Here is an 18,373-nt window from a genome sequence, read left to right as displayed (position 1 = left end):
TATCTTTCTATATAATAACACAAATTTGATATCCCTCATGTCATTTTACTCACAAATGTGTGTAGATTCTATGGACTGTAGTTAGCCTTCTTAAACTGAAGCACAGTGTTGGGTATATGAAATCAAAGTCAAATTTATAATATTAAAAAAATATATATTTTATTTGGTCTGTCTCAATCAAATTCATTTGAAACATTATCATAATCTGTGTAAGCCATAATATTCTACATACTTTTATGGATAAGTGGTAATTTTTTCATATTTTTTAAAGTGAATACTGAATGATATATGGCAATTTAAACAGAATGTAGCATAACAGTATAAATACGTATGACATTTTTAGCACACACCACTCCAAATTGGGTGACTGCAAAAGAGTTAACTCTTAGTTACTCCATTTTGTTTTTGTGTGTATTCTGCTGTAGTCTGATGTCAGATTCTTTCTTGTCTAAAATAGATTATTAAAATACTGTTCACATTTTCTGTCACTATCTACGCACAAAGTGCAGATACTTTTTACAGTCTGCTTTTTAACAAAAATAGTTGTGGTACTCAATTTTTATTTCTCGCATTATAGACAAGTACTTCCTTGAACATTTGTCAAAGCAAGGAAGTATTTGGCCTCTCCAACTGATCTCGTCTGAATTGGCCAACACAAATCTTGGGAATTCCCGTAGCTTGGCAGCGATGCTAGGTGGTACACAGCATGCCATATGCTCACACATTCAGGATAAATTACTGTGTGTCTAACTCAAACCCCTACCCTCTATGTAACCTTCCTCAACCGTCAAGGGTCTGCAAATGCTACACACAAAACTGACAACACTGCAAGCATGCAGAACCTGAGAAAGAAATGCAGTTTGCTGGTGCCTGGTCTCCTATCATTCCATTTGCTGAAACGTCAATCAATCATTAAGTTATTGTCATCTAAGTGTAAAGACAGGTCATTCAAGCAAATGAAAGGGGGGAGGGGGCGGAGGGAGATGGCTCTGTGTTAATCTCTTCAAACCACTAATCACCATTAATTGCACAAATCAGCACGATTTTGCAGAAAGCATCGCTTGTGTGAAACTCAGCTTGCCCTTTCCTCACATGATATCCTGCGAAACATAGATGAAAGGCAACAGGCAGATTCCATATACTAGCTTTCCAAAAGGTGTTTGACATGGTGCTCCACTGGAGACTGTTAATGAAGGTACGAGCATGTGGAATAGGTTCCCACATACATGAGTGGCTTGAAGACTTCTTAAGTATTAGTACATAGTATGCTGTCCTTGATGGCAAGTGTTCATCAGGGACAAGGGTATTGTCGGGAGTGCTCCAAGGAAGTGTGATAAGACTGACCTTATTCTCTAAATCTGAGGAGCACTCTGAAGCCATTTTCTGATATGTTGTGGTGTACGGGAAGATGTCGTCGAGTGACAGGAGGATGATACAGATGACTTAAGGCAAAATTTCTAGTTTGTGTGATGAATGTGCTGCTTAACACAGTCAAGTCTATTAAATACCCAGGAGTAACATTGCAAAGTGATGTGAAATGAAATGACCATGTAAGGATTATAGGAGAGAAAGCAAATGGTCAACAGCACTTTATTGGTTCCTCTGTAAAGGTGACCCCACACATAAAAAATGTAAAAATGAAAAGACACAAAATGTCATAACAGCCAAACCAGTTGTAATTTGCATTTGCTGAACTTGGGATAACATAGTGAGACATACAGGGACACAAAATTAGTGACATCGCCACCCGTTAAAAAATTCACAAAGTTATTCCCTCAACCGACAAGTTGGTTACCAGAGAAAAACCATTAACAATATCGTATACAGTGAGACACTCAGTAGCCTATGCAAGTCCGCACAAAGTGTAATGCTCAAGCTCAAGTGAGAGCAAATCAAGCATCTGCCCTACAGCCCAGATATGATGCCCTGCGACTTTCACATGTTTGGTAAAACTCAAAGGAAAGCGCTTCAACACTGATGACAAATGAATGTCATAGTTGTGGACTGGCCCAGTGACAGCCACAGAAATTTTGGGAAACAGTGGGATACCTGTGCTCAGGTCTGTAGTAATTACTTTTCAATAAAGACTTCATTTATACTCACAGTGTTATTTCGTACCTTTTCTCTTGAACACCCCTTATAGAACACTAGTGCAACAAATTCTTGAGTACTGCTCAAGTGTTTGGGGGAAATCCCTGGAGGGAAGGCAACTTCTTTTCATGCAACACTATTGAGAAAACGTGTAGAATCGGCATTTGAAGCTGACTGCAGATTGATTATATAATGTACATTTTGCCACCACGAAGATAAGAGAAATTGCTGCTCGTACGGAGACAGCCAGTAATTTTTTCCCTTGCTCTATTTGCAAGTGGAACAGAAAAGGTAATGACTAGTAGTGGTACAAAGTACTTTCTACCACACACCACACGGCAGCTTGCAAAGTATGTACATATATGGAGATGTAGATGTAGATTAATGACTACATATCATCAGTGAGGTCAACTACAGCTGAGTCCAGCTGATGTAAAATGAGGATGAGCAAAAGAAATGACAATTATTTTACTGGATTACTTACGGGAGCGATACAGTCCTTTGCATAAAATGGTTTGCAGAAAGTATAGGAAACATTACCACAATTGTTGAATCTTGCAGTCCAATTTAGTGGGCCACCACAGCATCATCTCACTGAGTGGCAAATGTCAGATGCCTGGGAATAAGTTCGTATCTACACTTCCATGCAGTGAACAAGAGAGTCAACTGACCATTTACAAGCAGTGTCAAGTTTTGAGCCCATGTGCAAATAGTAACTTTTAATTGGCCTAGAGCTCGCATTTGTCTTGCAGGTACTATACTTATGGTCATACTTAAAAACCTATGAAAGATTTTCAGTCATCAATATGCACCTATAAAAAACGAAAAAAAACTGGATCCATGGATTTACACACTTCAACTGTAATAAACTTAGCAACTGTTTTGTGATAATCTTTTACCAAAAAATGTGAAGTTATGGTAGTGTTCATTAATGCTTATAGGAACAGCTGGAGCACACAATATGAACACACTGCAGAAGGCAATAGGCAACAAATCTGCAATAATCGGTAAAAATGTTACACAGCAGATAGCAAGGACACTTCCTGGGGGGGAAAAGGAAAAAAAATCTATTTCTGATCACAGGATAACAAGGAGAGTTGTTGTAATATTTGTCTGTAATATTTTACACTTCAGTATTGTCACAGAACATCTCGGCAAAGTAAAGTGAATGCTGTGAAGTTGTGATTGATATATATTCCTTCTTCCTATTTTAACACTAAGCAATACTCACAAACTGTGTGAAAACTCTTCTCTTAATATTTTATGAAACCATGATAAATACGTAACTCACCCACTCAGTAAGGTTTACAAGACAGCCACTCGTTGGCTGCAGTAGTACAGAACTTCGGAAAGGTGCACCAGGAAAGCCTAGCTCTCGGAATGGAGTATCAAATTCTATTTCTTGTTTTGTCATTGCCTCCACCTAAACAAAAGCATAACTAGATTTTCAGTTACAATAAAGACAAATGTTAGGATTCTACTGACAAAAACAATCTTAGTACTAATGTTTATCCTTTTTATTTTAGCGATACATCACAGATTTTTTCAGTATCAGAAGCAAAGAACATTAGACAGTGAATACAATAAATGATCTTTTGTGCCACAAAACTGTTTAACTGTGTTCTAGTAGTTACCTTTTCACAAAAACTCCTGAATGCTGTCTTCAGTTTATGTCTTAACTCCCGTTCAGACTGTTCAGCTGCAAGATCATCACGATCATGCATGTGTTGATGCTTCCCCAAGTCTGTTGTGATTTCTCCAACTTCTGTGTAAAACTGAACATCCACATGTTTCTTCTTTCCAAACATAATGGCATGCTATACAGAAATAAGAAGAAATGTTGAACAATAAATACAGTGATCTTCTCCCCCTGCAACCCCACATATTAAATATATACAGCACACTATGTGTATCGTACAGGGCAGTTGTAATCTATAATGCTTTGAAGATATTGAACACCAAAATCTGATGTGGTACAATGGAAATAATTAAAAGAGTTGTCAAATATAAAAACCATGTAATTCATCTGAAGACAAATACACTTTAAAACTGGTCAGACAACAGTCTCACTGGTGAGCAGATACTCAATTCTGATGAGTGATCCTACAATGAAAATTCTCTATACATTTCATTCATACTAAAAGGCACTGAAGGTTCAGCACATCAGAGGGCAAAGTAGTCTGTAAAATAGTAAGTAAAAAGACTGAGTTTTCAAGGCTAATTGTAAATGGCTGAGAAAATTTGAAAAAGTAGAAATTTCCTTAAATGCAACATGATACCTAATTTGCTATTTTATATTTCTGAATTTTCTGGAAGAAATCCAAATATCAAGAGCAGTCTCAGCAGATAAACCCATCGAGATAGAAACCACTGATTTTTTATACTATTACTTGAATCAGAAGGAAACACATTTTGGAAAAATGCTCAAAGCAAATCAATTTATTTTTCTAATAAAACACAAGTTTGCCCTCAAACTAAAATAGAGAAACCACAAAATCCCATCACCTTTATAAACCAGTCTCCTAACCACAGAAATATTCCATTCTCACCAACACAAAATGCACTTGATGAATGCATCCATTATTGTAATATTTCATTAATCTTTTTTTCTAAATCCAAAATTACTACAATCAAGAGTCCTTTTTTTATTTTTGTGGGGTAACTTAAACTAAACCTGTACATGAGAGAACTTAATTTGCCATCAGCAGACAAATCTTCTTATGGAGCATAATAAAGTGTGACACATTGACGTCATTCAACACTTGATGCAAACTAACATCACATGCATTATTCTCAAATTTGCTGCCTGACCCTAAAATCACCAGTTCATCTGGCTTTTATCTTCGGATGAACTGCTGTTGCCTAACATTGGCTCCACTAAACACAGTCTCACACAAGCTGCAGGAAATGTACGGTACATGTGCCAAAATATGCTGTCCCCATCTGCACAGATGGTTTGATAAGTCTGGTAAATTTTGAATGAAAGAATGGAACATTTTTGTTGCGCCTTCATGGTATGTCAAGGCTCATATCATGAATTTCAACAATGTACCACATACAGTTCATTGTTGAAGGCCATCTGAATTGATTAGTGTGTCAACCGCGATTGAAAATGGAGAAAACCGAGATTCATGCTGTAATTAAATAATTTGATTTGAAGGATTGGACTAACAGAATCGGATAGAGTTGACAAGGATTCTGCACCATCATTGAAGACCATTTACTTTTGGATTAGTGAATTTAAACATGGTCGTACAAGCACTGAAAATGAAGCACACAATTGGGATCACCACAATGGAAACCATTCTCAAAATTCATGATCTAGTAGTGCAAGACTACCGAATAAAAATTCATTAGATTGCTGATACTTTAGGCATCTAAACTGAGGGGGTGCATAATATCTTGTCCTGCATGGAGAATTGCCTATGAAGAAGCTGTATGCGAGGTGGTTGCTGCGATTGCTCACAGTCGACCAACAGCACATCAGGCACTACATTTCAACACAATGTTTGGCTATGATTAATTGCAATAAGTAAGACTTTTTGCTTCAATTTGTGACTGCTGATGAAACCCGGCTGCATCATTAAACACTAGAGTCAAAACAGCAGTCCAAGCAATGGACAATGGCTGGTGTACCAAAGAAGGCAAAGACTATTTTGTCAGCTGCTAAGGTGATGGCCACTGTGTTTTTAGGATTCTTACCGAATAACCTCACAGACGGGTTTGAAACAGGCAGTATCATAGCTGGACCCTATTATGCTTCATTGTTGGATCATTTGAAACTTGTGTTGGCTGAAAAATAGACCACATCAGCATGAAAGAAGTGCTCTTTCACCAGCATGATGCCCCAACTATCACATCGGCAATAACAATGGCAAAAGCGCATGAATTGGGCTTTTAATTTGTTCCTCATTGACCCCATTCACCATACTTGGCCCGCAAGTGACTTCTTCGTGTTCCCTAACTTGAAACTTTGGCTTGCTGGGAAAAAATTACCATCAAATGAGGAATGACAGTTGCAGTTGTGGTGTCACAAGGCTGAGGCCAGTCCCACCCCTCATTAAACGACCAAGACTTATACGAATAATTGTAAGAACAGTTAATATTATGTTCTTTAAGTTTGTTTTTGGGTTTTCATAAATACTGTGGGAAGAAAGTTTATTTATGTTGCAGATAACATAGAAGACGTTGCCCAACGATCACCTCGAAAGTTCGACATAGCAGCAAGTGGGCAAGGAATAAAATGAATGCTGCAAACTACCGCGAGCCATGGAAGAGCCTGAGCCGCAAGGGCGTCGAGCTTCCTAGGTCGTTGTTGTACAACGTCAAAGGAAGAGAGATTCTGCTTTCTCTTTGTAAACAGATCGATCGAGTCTTGAAAAGTTCATGTAAAATGTATAGGCGGGTGACACATTACGTGGGACCCGATGCCTGTAATACTTCCACAGTTATTAAAAAGTTGTTAAACGGCAAAACCAATAGTTCATCATTTATATAGATAAAAAGTAGTAAAGATATAGGAAAGGAAGAGTTACGGCATCAGAAAGAAAAGTGATACATCGCTCAGCAACGAAGTACGTAGCAGTGGGTGTTACATGGTGAAAACAAATCAACTGATCAAATAGTAAGTCTGTAATTAAGCATAAAGCCACGTAACACTGCACAGTCAACCAGTATTTTGCAGGGTGTGACAGAATCTCTTTTTCCAATGGGATAAAAAAGCTGGAGGACTGCTGGACCAAAGTGTATATGCCTCAAAGGGGACTATGTCAAAAAATAAGGTGACTTGTTTAGGAAACACAGACTTTTTCCTTGCTGTTTTACCACACTTAACAAACCACCCTATGTGTATACATAGTACCATCATATGATAACACCAGGTAGGAACTTTTCTCTACTAACTGGTCACTTTGAGAAAACACACTGTGCAGTGGCTTAACAAGAGCAGTTGTTTTGGCAGAAATATAAAGACAATTTGTGACTTCAGATACACTGACAATGCAGTCATGTTTAGGGCACATGGATAAGATGTTCTTAATCATTTCTTGAAATGTTTTAATGGTCTCCATTTCAGCACCATGATTATGATGGAACTCTTATAATAATGTTTCAGCAGAGTAGAGGAGCGTATCTGTTGAGCTTTGGGGGTTAGAACGATTCCAGAGGTATTTAATTTCACCGGGCAACTAACACTGCAGTATCCAGAATGAATTTTCACTCTAGCAGATTACAATTTTGTGCTGGCCCATGACTTGAACCTGGTATCTTTGTTTTTTTGTGAGAAAGCGCTCGACTGACAGAGCTCTCCATGAAAAACCTGCCCTCACAACGGTATTTCCACCAGTACCTCGTATCACCTGTTTCCAAATTTCAAAGAAGTTCTCCCACATACCTTGTGGAACCAGCACACGCAGAAGAAAGAATACTGTGGAGACGTAACTTAAGTCACACCCTGGGGGGGATGGTTTCCAGAATGAATTTTCACTCTGCGGGAGAGCTAGTCCCACAAGGTATGTAGGAGGACTTGTGCGAAGTTCAAAGGTAGGGGATTACGTAGTGCCGAAAGAAAGACTGCGAGGAAAGGTTGTGCATCGTGTTTGAATAACTCAGCTGTTAGATCACTTGCCCACAAATGGCAGAAGTCCCAGTGTGAAGCCCAAGTCCAGCACGCAGTTTGAACCTGTCACGAAATTTCAATACTAGAGTATTCCTGGAAGCTCAATGACATGCTACTTACACAAGTACTATGTCACTGAGGCGAAGCTGAAGGAGACCAGAATGTTAAAAAGGTGTGTAGAACACCATAACACAACGTTACAACAAACTGAGAAATCTTTGGTGGTGAGCACTCTTTGACTAGGAAGCACAGCATGCAATAGGAGAAGAGGTCCATAGATTATAGCAATCTGATTAACAGAAATATGGGTTTTAATTTATGGAAGTCGTGGATCCTTGCATTAACGTGCATCAAAACAGAATGCACTTTATCTTGGCTGTCTATATAAATGTTGGTAATTCTGGAAAATGATAATTCTTTCTTGCCAGCAGTTAGCACAAAGTGCCACTTAATGTTTACATTAAACGGGGCAGAAATGGCAACTTAAAGTGCACATCCATTTTCTGCAGCCTATATAACATTGCTGTGTCTAGTGGTGACATCTACTTTGGCAAGGCTTGGCAACAGTCTCCCATCTGAAGAAAGTAGCCAGGTAGACTACTGATAAATTATGTGAAGCTAATTTTAGTATAGGATGAAGTATTAAAATTCCTTAGAAGAATACTGCAAACAAGTAAGTTGGAAAAGCTTATGTAGTCACAATATCAATAACAATTTAAACACGTAAAGTAAATCGTTTTCTTAACTATGTAATCTGTTTGTAAAATAGCCATGCCCATTATAATTATGATCCACAGACAAATGAATGAGCTACTTGGATAAGATAAAATACGACATCCTAATTACTAAGCAATCTTCGGTTTTTACACCATAGTTCATCTATGTGAACTGGTCTGTTTAAGCTAAGAATATGTTGGTAACAGGCAACTATCAAATAGAGAGAAGAACTGAACAGATGACCATTTTCCAGGAAAGCATCACAAAGGTCCCTTGACATGCTTTAAATGTAAATTAATTATCATCCCACACCCTAATCTGGCACACTGGATAGAACTTAGCACTAAAGCAATCATAAAAATTCCTTACAGGCATTGACTATGTGATAGAGTAGTAATGATACCTCACACATACTATGGATATTCAAATATGGCAAGTTTGTCAACAGCATTGCATGTATGACATTATACAGTCATGAAAAGGAAAATGTTTGTGGTTACACAATAAAATAGTTACCTATAAACTTCCTTTACATTTAGATTCTGTAGTATTTTCAAAATATTATAGTGCATTAAGTGCAAACAAAAATCAAGAAAATGGGAGCATTTTGCTTAAAACTATGTTTGATGGCAAGTCCCTGTACGTTGCCATATTCATTTAAAACAGTAGTCAGTAACATGATAACTTCACAAATGTGTGGATTCCTTTGTTTTTCATGGTTGTATTACGACTGCTCTCTTTTGTTTCTATGTATTTTGAAATGGTTGACCACGCAAGACAAGACCTTCACTGAATATTCTTAAAAGCATAAGGAAATTCCATATCATCCCATCTATGTTATATCACCTACGTGCAAACTCTACAACCCATTATGATGTTCACGGATGAGGAGATTTCACACTGAACCACACAGTAAGGTATCCCAATTAAATTCAGATGAGGGGCACAGGAATAATAAATAGGGATCCTGTGAACAAATTTTGAGCAAAGCAATCTCATTAATTTGGTTTAAATGTACCAAAGATTGTAAGGAGTGTGTAGAGGATAGCTACGCAGAACTTCAGAAACAATAATGTACTATCCTGACTCATAAGAAATGAGATTGACCACATTACCAGGAACTACTTAATGTAGCATATTTGGAGTGCAATTGCTTTTAATCTTTATTTATGTCCTTATATTGAGACAAAATACATCAATATTGATCAGCTAGGTTCAGGAACAGCATAGTAGTACTGAGATGAACTTGCATTACACCAAAAAATAATGTGTGCATGGCCTGCCACAAATGAAGTGATACTGGAGTTGACAATTTGTATACTTTTAAAATATGTTGAATAAACTGAGATTGTCTACAAATACAATCCATTTGAGTCAACATGTGCCTCCACTAGCTCCTTCTGCTGCTCACAACATTTCCAATTTAGTTTTTTGTGATGCTCTGCAGACTGTTTTTACGTTCTGGTGGTGTGCAAGAAAACATCTGTAATTATTATGTATCCACTGCCACCAAGCTGGTTGATTTTGACAAATTTTTCTTAATCATAGGGAACTAGTTTAATACCAAAAGGGAATAGACACATAACCTACATACCAAAAAAAAGGTTCTTTAGTAATGCAAAAAGTCTCATTCATTTGTATGAAAGTAGTACATTCCAGTAACTAGAATGTCAAGTGTAATGTTCACCTATAATATTTTTAGGCTCTTGACAAAAAAAACGTTGTAAGTTAACAATCCAAAGATGGAACAATTTATAGTGGGGTTCCCTCACTCTAAAAAACTGACAAACCATTCACTACTTGTGAGCCACTTCTTGTTAATCAATGACATCACCACTGCTTAATTCCAACTGAAAGAGTAACATTTTAATTGTACTGATGAGAAGCATATTAATCACAGAAACCAATGAACATCCTACAGCCAGTGGACTACCAATAATGTGCAAAAACTGCTACGATTGTTACATTCAGCCAAAGATGACCACCCTATTTACCCAAGCATAAGACAACCCTCATTATAAGACGACAAACCTCCTTTCTTAAGGGGTTTCTTGGGAAGAATTTATTTTTAACATATTCTGACAAATAAAAATTACAAACTGTTTTATTGACATAAAGCATCTGGCTAAATAGTTAACACTACACTTGTTCTAAATTTACACCAATTATTGACTGTCTACTTTTTGATAATGCAAGGAGACATAAAATAAATTAAAAGAAATGATTCACATTAATTTGCCAGCCATTTTCTTTTATACATTTTTCACTTACTAACCCTGTTCTCTGTGGTATCATTATTTTTAACCACCCTAACAACCCAACTGTGAAATTTATATTTTATTGTTGCACTATTTGGTTGTTTCTTCCAAATATGTTACGATTTTTGAGGTTGTGGTTAACATGGGACCTGAGGACACAGCCTTTTTTTATGCTAATAATATATATGATTTCGCTTCTGTACTGATGTGAGGGCACTGCAATGTCTTTTGCTTACAAACTTATTATACGTCCATTGCTGTCTCATTGGCTGCACAGAACCTGCTGTTGATGCACCCCTTTTGTTCCCATCATGCATCATAGTGATTGTTGACAACAATGTAGCATGAAACGCTTAAGTACATCAGTGACCCCAACTAGACTTTACAGCCTACTGCAGAAATGAATACTATTTTGTTGAGTGTTTGTCAAATTTCAAAGTCGATTCAAATCCGACTACAATTGGACTCGGGCAAATTGTAGTTTAAACATGACAGATGTTCTTAAATAGCCAAATTTGCTGCCCTCTCACTATTCCCTCTGCTGCCCTCTCACTATTCCCTCTCTCAACTCATCTGGTTCTCAGAGTAGCTGATATCACTATTCCCCCTCCAACCCTTCCCCAGTGCTGTGCTTAACCAAGTGCAAAACACAGACTGAAATATCTTCTAGAGCGCAAGTCATATGTAACAATAGCAACTAATACATAAATAAAAAATCACACTCACGATTCAGTCTAATTTTTGAACGTTCACTCGTCCTGTGATCTACTGACATCTGTTGGCCCTTATCTCCATGACGGAACTTGCCACTGCAATTTATTCCCGTGACAAAAATTACAAACAGTCTAATATGGTTTATTTCGTTTGTTAGACATTTCATTCTGCATTAATTTTTCTTCTTGTTTCATTTTAATGTCACTCTCATGTTCTAAAGCTGATTAACAGTTGGTAATGTTTTTACCCGTTATTGCAAGATGTGAACAGCGACCAAATTTCTCATTTGCAAGCCACTTAGTAAATCATTATAATCTTTCATAATCAAATGAAGTGTTTATCTGGTTTCAGAATCAAGTAATGTTTTTTGAGAGACAACATTTCTTTACTTAAAAAGAAGCATTAATGTTTGCACACAGTATCCATACATATACACTCCTGTAAATGGAGAACACATTGAAACCGGTGTGTCAGACCCACCATACTTGCTCCGGACACTGCGAGAGGGCTGTACAAGCAATGATCACACGCATGGCACAGCGGACACACCAGGAACCGCGGTGTTGGCCGTCGAATGGCGCTAGCTGCGCAGCATTTGTGCACCGCCGCCGTCAGTGTCAGCCAGTTTGCCGTGGCATACGGAGCTCCATCGCAGTCTTTAACACTGGTAGCATGCCGCGACAGCGTGGACGTGAACCGTATGTGCAGTTGACAGACTTTGAGCGAGGGCGTATAGTGGGCATGCGGGAGGCCGGGTGGACATACCGCCGAATTGCTCAACACGTGGGGTGTGAGCTCTCCACAGTACATCGATGTTGTCGCCAGTGGTCGGCGGAAGGTGCACGTGCCCATCGACCTGGGACCGGACCGCAGCGACGCACAGATGCATGCCAAGACCGTAGGATCCTACGCAGTGCCGTAGGGGACCGCACCGCCACTTCCCAGCAAATTAGGGACACTGTTGCTCCTGGGGTATCGGCGAGGACCATTCGCAACCGTCTCCATGAAGCTGGGCTACGGTCCCGCACACCGTTAGGCCGTCTTCCACTCACGCCCCAACATCGTGCAGCCCGCCTCCAGTGGTGTCGCGACAGGCGTGAATGGAGGGACGAATGGAGGCGTGTTGTCTTCAGCGATGAGAGTCGCTTCTGCCTTGGTGCCAATGATGGTTGTATGCGTGTTTGGCGCCGTGCAGGTGAGCGCCACAATCAGGACTGCATACGACAGAGGCACACAGGGCCAACACCCGGCATCATGGTGTGGGGAGCGATCTCCTACACTGGCCGTACACCTCTGGTGATCGTCGAGGGGACACTGAATAGTGCACGGTACATCCAAACCGTCATCGAACCCATCGTTGTACCATTCCTAGACCGGCAAGGGAACTTGCTGTTCCAACAGGACAATGCACGTCCGCATGTATCCCGTGGCACCCAACGTGCTCTAGAAGGTGTAAGTCAACTACCCTGGCCAGCAAGATCTCCGGATCTGTCCCCCATTGAGCATGTTTGGGACTGGATGAAGCGTCGTCTCACGCGGTCTGCACGTCCAGCACGAACGCTGGTCCAACTGAGGCGCCAGGTGGAAATGGCATGGCAAGCCGTTCCACAGGACTACATCCAGCATCTGTACGATCGTCTCCATGGGAGAATAGCAGCCTGCATTGTTGCGAAAGGTGGATATACACTGTACTAGTGCCAACATTGTGCATGCTCTGTTGCCTGTGTCTATGTGCCTGTGGTTCTGTCAGTGTGATCATATGATGTATCTGACCCCAGGAATGTGTCACTAAAGTTTCCCTTTCCTGGGGCAAGGAATTCATGGTGTTCTTATTTCAATTTCCAGGAGTGTATGAGAACTTTTACTGCAAATTTATTCTAACACAACAAGATGATAGAATTTAGCACTATTTCCTCCGTGTCGCACAAAATTGCCAAATTTTAAGCAGAGCAATAGATTGTTGTAGAGCCTAGTTCATAGTTTCTCATATATCTCTTGCACTCATGCCACACAAGTCAAATGTCACATGCTTGTTCAAGTAACGTCGATACTATAGTGAGTGCTTCAACATATTGAGAAATACTGAGCCTGTGTGAACACGAGTATCACTTGCCTTGCCCTATCCTTCCGAATTCTTTAAAATAAATCTGCACGTGACCTTCTTATGTAAATATAAGACAAACCCCAATACATTCAAATAAAAAATGTAACAATGTTAACCATAGCAACAATAGTTTTATCTGCTAATGTAAGACAATCCTGCATTTTTTGAATGACCATTTGGGAAAAAACTTTGTCATATAATCAGGTAAATACGTATGAAAGTAGGCCATTAAAAAGTTTCTCTTTTTCATTCCTATGCAACTACCTTGTGCTGGCTCTCTCTCTCTCTCTCTCTCTCTCTCTCTCTCGTTTGTGTGTGTGTGTGGGGGGGGGGGGGAGGGGGGCGGGGGGGGGGGGGGATTTTTTTGGGGGGGGGGAGCGAGGTGCGCACTAAGTCATTAAGGAATTAATCTGAAAGCTGGCAAAGCTTTCATTCCTTTTTGTGTGCCTGGCAACAATCCCAAGCATCTGCTATTCAGTGTGTTATCTCCTCTATTCCTAAATGATTTACTTTAGGCCAGAGCTTTCCTAACCAAACCTGAATGAATTACAAAAGGATGTTTAATTCATATCCATGCTGAGATCATCAAAAATCTTAAGTAGGTTGAAATGTTAAATAAATATCTACCATTTCCGAATGTAACTGGCTACAATAGAGAGAGATTATTATAATTTACTGATACTGTACCTTGAGATGAAAGTGGAGTAAGATGATCATTTCACCATCACAGGGTTGAAAGAAGGCATTCTTAATGTTGTTATACAAGATATCCACCTTATCACCACGAACGGAAGTGTATCTGAAGCCATTCACATGAGCCTCTAATGAACCTGGAGAGAAGATTTTTAACCTAAAATATTGCTCACCCACTTTTATGTTACAAAAGACACAACATCATTATTATTACCACCACCACCACCACCACCACCACCACCACCACCACCACCCCCACATACATATATTGGCATTCTTGCTGACATGGTCAAATACAGATCAAAATTTCGACCCTGTGAAAATACAGGATAAGTTAAGGGAGAAGAAACAAAAGCAAAAGAAGAACCTTAAACAATGCAAAGCTTCTATCTGTCACTGCATGCCCTTATTCTTGCAATCTCTATGGAATTTCTCCTGCTGATTTATACCACTGCCTCTAAAGAGACATTAGTGTAGGGTTTGTACACACACACATTTCAGATGGAATGAGACTGACATTCAACATGACATCATGATTTGATACAATAAGATGCAAGGTCCAGCGATCACGAATAATTTCTCTTGTGTAGACTATTCACAACAAACAGTAATGAATGGGAAGATGACATATATTACAAGCATTTTACTAGTAGAATTTACAGTGACAATCTTATCTTCCAAACTGTGATTGTCATTCCTGGTTCACTTGTATAAAACCCTGATCTACAATGTAACCATTTGTTATTGGCAAATAGAGGGCATAGTTTTATAACTAGAAAAAGAGCAGAAAAGAATGTCTTCAACAATCTGTTCTCTCGGCATTCAAGTTCTTGTTATTAAATGGGGCACACATGAAATGTATGAGACATGATCAATGCAATGGCATGTGGGCTGCACGCTATTAAATTACATAATCTTTCAAACTACCATGCACTCTTCAGAAATAAATTACTATGCAAACAAATTTATCGGGTTTATCACTTTTCTTCTAATTTAACCATTTCATCAACATTTTTTCATCATTTCCCTCTTCCATAAGAAAACCTAAAAACTATTTTTTTACATACATACCACAAATACAGAGTCATGGTTTAGTTCATCATGACATTTTTATAAATCTTATCTATGTTCTTTTAACCATCAAACAGAACATGATGAATTTTATATTTAATTTTTCTCACCTACAATACTGTTTCTCAAATACTTTGAATAAAACATGTCAACAGGATTCACAAACTTCTTTGTTACACCTCTCTCAGTATGATTTCTGTAGGATTACAGAGTTCTCTTTTGAATGTAAGCAAACATGACACTCCAAGCCTGTTGTTCAACAGCCTGACCTTCAGGAACCCAGTTAAGATACACAATTCCATGTATTCTTTAAAAAAAAATATCATCATCCCCTTGAATTTTGATTTGGTCATTCGAGCTTTTTTCACTCTAGGTGACGTTGGGCTCTTTCAAGGCATGGGATGACACACAGCTCGTGGGTCATAAGTTAAAAACCAAGATTTGTCACGTTATCACACTTTCCAAGAAATCAGGATCATTTTCAATGGTATTTAAAGTGTCAGTACAAACATTTCATGAGCTTCTTTTTGTTTGATGAGAATTTTTAGCACTTTTTTCTCACACACTTTCCACACATTAAATTGGCTATGTAAAATCTGCCTTACGCACTCTTTGTCAATTTCTACAAATTTGGCAATCAACTTACTCAACCAAAGGCCACATTGAATCATACCTACTTTTTCAATATTTGCACTTGTATTCAATGTTGCAGGATGACCTAGATATCATCAGCTTCAACGTCTTGGAAATGCCTGAACCATTCATCTGTCTACAGACACCAGATATGCTACATCCACTGAGTTAACTTCATGCTTCACATCTACTGGTCATCCCATTCATCTTTGATGCATGTACACTTACTCTGAGACAGCATCAGTCCTGTTATTTTATAGCCACAACTTACATACATACAACCAGCCTTGTCACAGAGTTATCTCATGATATCACAGGCCGAGCCATCTGTAAATGCGGTTATATCATATACCCACTCCACTTTAATTTCTGTACAGTATTTTATGTGGATATGACAACAAACCAGCTGTCACCCACAACAAATGAATGGTCACTGTCAAACTGTGACCAAGAGTGGAGTTTAACACCCAGTGTCAGAAACTCCTGCCGAACACACTAGCTTTATTACAGTGATTATTTCACATCTGTGGCATTTGGATGCTTCTAACTACAACACCCTCACTGAGTTACAAAGATGAGGGTTATCCTTGCAATGCAACCCTAAATCCTTTAATTCCCCTTGAGCCACTGCTGCACATCCATCTCCACCTCTGTCCGCCCCATGATCCTAGCTTCACACCTTCTCCTCCAGTCTCCCTCTGTATCTGTCCTATCTCCTCCTTCCAATTCATGTACCACATCGTAAGGTGCTACCCACAATTCTCCTTACTTGGGGCTAGAATGAGCTAAGTGGCACCACATGTCTATCTCTTACACCTGTTGCTTCTCCATCCCAGCCATTGTGTGTGTGTGTGTGTGTGTGTGTGTGTGTGTGTGTGTGTGTGTGTGTGTGTGTGTGTGTGTGTGTGTGTGTAAAATCTATAGCTCTGAAGGAGGATTTATATAAGAAAGATAGCAATGGTCTCAAGCTTGTTTATGTCCCTATCAATGACTCAAAACACTTTGTAAGTTAAACAACATAATAATATCTACATCATGACATAAGCAAGATTAAAATCGATTAGGCACACAAGTTGGGAACAATGAATTCAATAAGTCATGGATCATTGCCTGTTAATAAGCAATTAAAAAATTGTAATACCTGTCATTCTTTTGGCAACAATGTTGGGTCGTATGTACAAGTCCTTCAGTTTCGGATTGCCCTTATTCTGGGACAGAATAAGTGTATCCTGCTTTACAAGGTCTTCCTTCTCACGTTCTTCAGCCTCACGATTTTTGAACTTTTTCTGAACTTCCTTTATTAACCTAAAAGCAGTGCTGAGATTCGAAGATGGTGCTGACAGCTCTCCAGCTTCTTTGACATTGGTGCTACGGTATGTCCTGCAATACACAAGCAAAAAAATGTATATTACTTTCTATGTAGTATTACTCCCAAATAGTTAATATTGGTTGCTGTACCAATAGTAGAACTAGTGAATTTTCTATATTTCTCAAGAAACAAGTGAAAAAGAAAATTGATACAAATTCCCATTGGAATCTGCAGAAGATTGTTTCTGGACTGGTAAACTCGAGTACTTACGTTGATCACAAATAAGTAATTACAAAAACTTACACTTCTTTCACAAACGTAGCATCAGGTTGTGGGTAAGTGCCACCCTCATTACGGCCCATAGTTGCACCAGGATGGAAAAAATTTATTCGCAGGTACGTGTAGTCTCCTTCAACTGACTGTGAAATATTCTTGATTGTTGAAATATGAAAAGGTACAGGAATTCCAAATACAGGTAGTATGACAGTTTCGTATTTTCGATCTGAAAAAGTATGCAGTAAACAATAAATTCTCAAAAACCAAATAAATAATAACTTACTGAGTAATTGTTTTTATAAAAAAGAAAATAATAATAATAACAATTTCAACCCACTATTGTTTATTTAAATGGTTATCAGTCCTTCCATCCTCAAGATGTCCATGTAAAATAATGATGTGAAATGAGGTTGCAAGAACTGTCTGCTGCTAGGCCTCAATGTTATCCAGACTAAAATTTGCAGAAGAGCACTTTAAATGAGGTGACTAAAAAGAAAGTCAAGGTAACTAGAAATGTTAGCACAATGAGAGGAACTAAAAAACAGTAGAGGGTGGGGGGATAAGGCCCCTGGGATAAATATGTGCGGCAGGTGGCACATCCCTCTGTCTTTGCCTTAGCACTGACACCAATGGAGGATATACTGTAGTTAACTGACAATAAGACTATCACAAATATAAAATGATTCCCTTTTCTGAAGAGGCTCCTTGGGAAATTTTCAATTTTAATGTATCAAATTAACAAACTGTGTAACTGATATAAACAATGTAGCAAAAGATAGATTGCTACTTACCATAACGATGACATGTTAGATTGCAGACCGACACAATTAACAGACACTCACACATCAACTATCAGCCGTAGCCTTCATCAGGAAAAGAAAGAGAAACAT

The 18,373-nt window shown here is 38.8% G+C and overlaps 1 protein-coding gene across 2 annotated transcripts in view; it reads right to left on the bottom strand.

Annotated features, from left to right (window-relative positions):
- Positions 1 to 18,373, bottom strand: part of LOC126342514 (FACT complex subunit spt16) — a 138,228-nt gene that overhangs the window by 61,590 nt on the left and 58,265 nt on the right. For both annotated transcript variants that reach the window (XM_050001862.1, XM_050001863.1), the window contains exons 11-15: positions 17,511 to 17,709; positions 17,040 to 17,278; positions 14,189 to 14,331; positions 3,726 to 3,908; positions 3,383 to 3,514 (exon numbers count right to left, since the gene is read on the bottom strand). In XM_050001862.1, the coding sequence (XP_049857819.1) occupies positions 3,383 to 3,514; positions 3,726 to 3,908; positions 14,189 to 14,331; positions 17,040 to 17,278; positions 17,511 to 17,709 (896 nt within the window). The remainder of the gene's footprint in view (positions 1 to 3,382; positions 3,515 to 3,725; positions 3,909 to 14,188; positions 14,332 to 17,039; positions 17,279 to 17,510; positions 17,710 to 18,373) is intronic.

This window comes from Schistocerca gregaria, chromosome 1 (genome assembly GCF_023897955.1).
Source record: "Schistocerca gregaria isolate iqSchGreg1 chromosome 1, iqSchGreg1.2, whole genome shotgun sequence".
NCBI lineage: Eukaryota > Metazoa > Arthropoda > Insecta > Orthoptera > Acrididae > Schistocerca > Schistocerca gregaria.
Note: the sequence above shows the minus strand (reverse complement) of the source record. Positions and strands in the feature narration are given on the sequence as shown.